The sequence below is a fragment of the Terrapene carolina genome, unplaced genomic scaffold, assembly GCF_002925995.2.
Source record: "Terrapene carolina triunguis isolate 2854851 unplaced genomic scaffold, T_m_triunguis-2.0 Scaffold90, whole genome shotgun sequence".
Taxonomy (NCBI): Eukaryota; Metazoa; Chordata; order Testudines; family Emydidae; genus Terrapene; species Terrapene triunguis.
In genome coordinates, this window is record NW_020664441.1 from 3,948,720 (window position 1) to 3,951,036 (window position 2,317).

At 63.9% G+C, this 2,317-nt stretch overlaps 1 protein-coding gene across 1 annotated transcript in view; it reads left to right on the forward strand.

Annotated features, from left to right (window-relative positions):
- The first annotated feature begins 367 nt into the window (after positions 1-367).
- The window catches only part of POLD4 (DNA polymerase delta 4, accessory subunit), a 6,099-nt gene continuing 4,149 nt past the window's right edge, over positions 368-2,317 (forward strand). The window contains exons 1-3 of the mRNA XM_026650547.2: positions 368-536; positions 940-1,039; positions 1,829-1,836. Of these exons, the coding sequence (XP_026506332.1) occupies positions 390-536; positions 940-1,039; positions 1,829-1,836 (255 nt within the window). The 5' untranslated portion in view covers positions 368-389. The remainder of the gene's footprint in view (positions 537-939; positions 1,040-1,828; positions 1,837-2,317) is intronic.

Here is a 2,317-nt window from a genome sequence, read left to right on the forward strand (position 1 = left end):
TCCCCATCCCTTCTCCCTTGTGCTCCCGTTCCTGCTGTGCGCACCCCCATATCCCCCATCCCTTCCCCCCGGTGCTCCCATCCCTGCTATGTTTGCCCCCGTGTTCCCATCTCTGCTGTGTGCGTCTCCCATCCCTTTCCCTCTGTGCTCCCATCGGTCCTGTGTGCCCCCATCCCTTCCCCTGTGTCACCATCCCTGCTGTGTGCACCGTGTCCCCCATCTCTTCCCCCCCTGTGCTCCCATCCCTGCTGTGTGCGCCCCCTCAGGTCCCCCCACGCGTGCTGTGGGCTGGTGTTATTCCAGCCCGGACATCCCTATCCCGTGCTCCACAGCTCCGCCATTTCCCCCACTCACTCTCTGCATCCCCCAGCTGTGCTTGCCCTTTTAAGATGAAGCGAAAGCAGCGCTCCCATTGGCTGCCGGCCCGGAAGGCGGGGCCCCTTCATTGTGTCGGGGGCGGGGGGCGGAGCCCCAGGACCCCCAGAGGGCTCTCGGCCTCGGTTGGTGGGTCCTGGCGTCGATCGCAGCCGACCGCGGTATCGTCCCATCCCTGTGACCGTCTCCCCCTCCCCAGAGCTGGGAGAGCAGGAAGGGGAACCCCCAGCCCCTCCCTGAGGACGGAGGGGGAGGGGCTGTGGTTTGGGGTTGGCAGCCAGGACTCCTGGGTTCTATCCTGGCTCTGGGATATGCGCGGGGTCTAGGGGTTACAGGGGAGGGGGCTGGCAGCCAGGACTCCCGGGTTCTATCCTGGCTCTGGGAGGGGAGCAGGGTCTAGGGGTTAGAGCAGAGTGTATGAGCTGAGGGGTGAAAACATTATCTAGGGGTAATTAAGTGTAATAGTTTTGCCACCTTGGGGCATCTCCCTCAGGCTCTTCTTGGGAGCTGCCCCAGGGCCCAGACCTTTCCCCACTGACCAACTTTCCTGCTCCCCCCCTGCAGCTAGGAGTCATGGGCAGGAAGCGGCTTATCACCGACTCCTTCCAGGTGGTGAAGAGGCAGCGGCAGGACCCTGACACCAAGGAGGGGAGCCTACAGCCAGGTGAATGCCTGGCCCATGGAGAGGCAGGGCCCCAGAAGATGGGCTCAAACCCCAGCCTGGCACAGCTGGGGCCCTGGATGGCACAGCTGGATCTTGGGATGCGGGTAGAGCAGGAATTGGGGGTGGCGTGGGTGTGGAGCCATCTCAGAAGCTGGGAGATGCAGAGGGGGCAGAACTAGGGTTGCCAACTGTCTACTCACACAAAACCAAACACCCTTGCCCCACCCTTCCTCCAAGGCTCTGCCCCTGCCCTCCGCTCACTCCATCTCCCCCTCTCCCCATCTTCCCTCCCTCATTTTCACCAGGCTGGCTCAGGGGGGTGAGGGTTCCGGCTGGAGGTGCGGGCTCCAGGGTGGGGCCAGAAATGGGTTGAGGGTGTGGGAGGGGGCTCCAGGCTGAGGCAGTGGGTTGGGATGCAAGAGGGGATTAGGGCACTGGGGTGGGGCCAGGGATGAAGGGTTTGGGGTGCAGGAGGGTGCTCTGGGCTGGGACCGAGGGGTTCAGAGGGTGGGAAGGGGATCAGGGCTGAGGTAGGGGGTTGGGGCCTAGGGGGGGGGTCAGGGGTGCAGGCTCTGGGCAGTGCTTACCTCAAGCAGCTCCCGGAAGCAGTGGCGTGTCCCTCCCTGGCTTCTCCACAGAGGCACGGCCAGGCGGCCTTGCATGCTGCGTCCGCAGGCACCACCCCCACAGCTCCCATTGGCTGCAGTTTCCAGCCAATGGGAGCTGCGGAGGTGGCGCTTGGCATGGGGGCAGTGTGCAGGGGGGCCCCCTGGCTGCCCCTATGCATAGAAGCTGGAGTGGGAACATGCCACTGCTTCCAGGAGCCACACGGCACAGAGGTAGCAGAGAGCCTGCCAGCCCTGCTGCGCAGCACTGCCAACTGGACAGATAACGGCCCGGTCAGTGGTGCTGACTGGAGCCGCCAGGACCCCTTTTCGATTGGGTGTTCCAGTCGAAAACAGGACACCTGGTTTCCTATGCAGAACCACTTCAATAGCTGCAGGGTATGTGGGGCGGAGCTGTTTTGAGAGGTGCAAGGGAGTGGAGCTGTCAGGGGCTGGAGGAGTGCAGGGGGCGGAGCTGTCACAGGGGTGGGGGATGAAGGGGCAGAACTGTCTCAGGGGTTGGGGACATGAGTACACTCTGCTCTGCTCCTGTGCTGCTCACTATCCGTCCCCTCCCCCTCCCCGTCCCTCCCCCAAGTGGTCAAGCCAGGGGTGCAGACTGGAGCCTGTCTCAGCCAGGGCCGGCTCTGGCTTTTTTGCCGCCCAAGGCAAA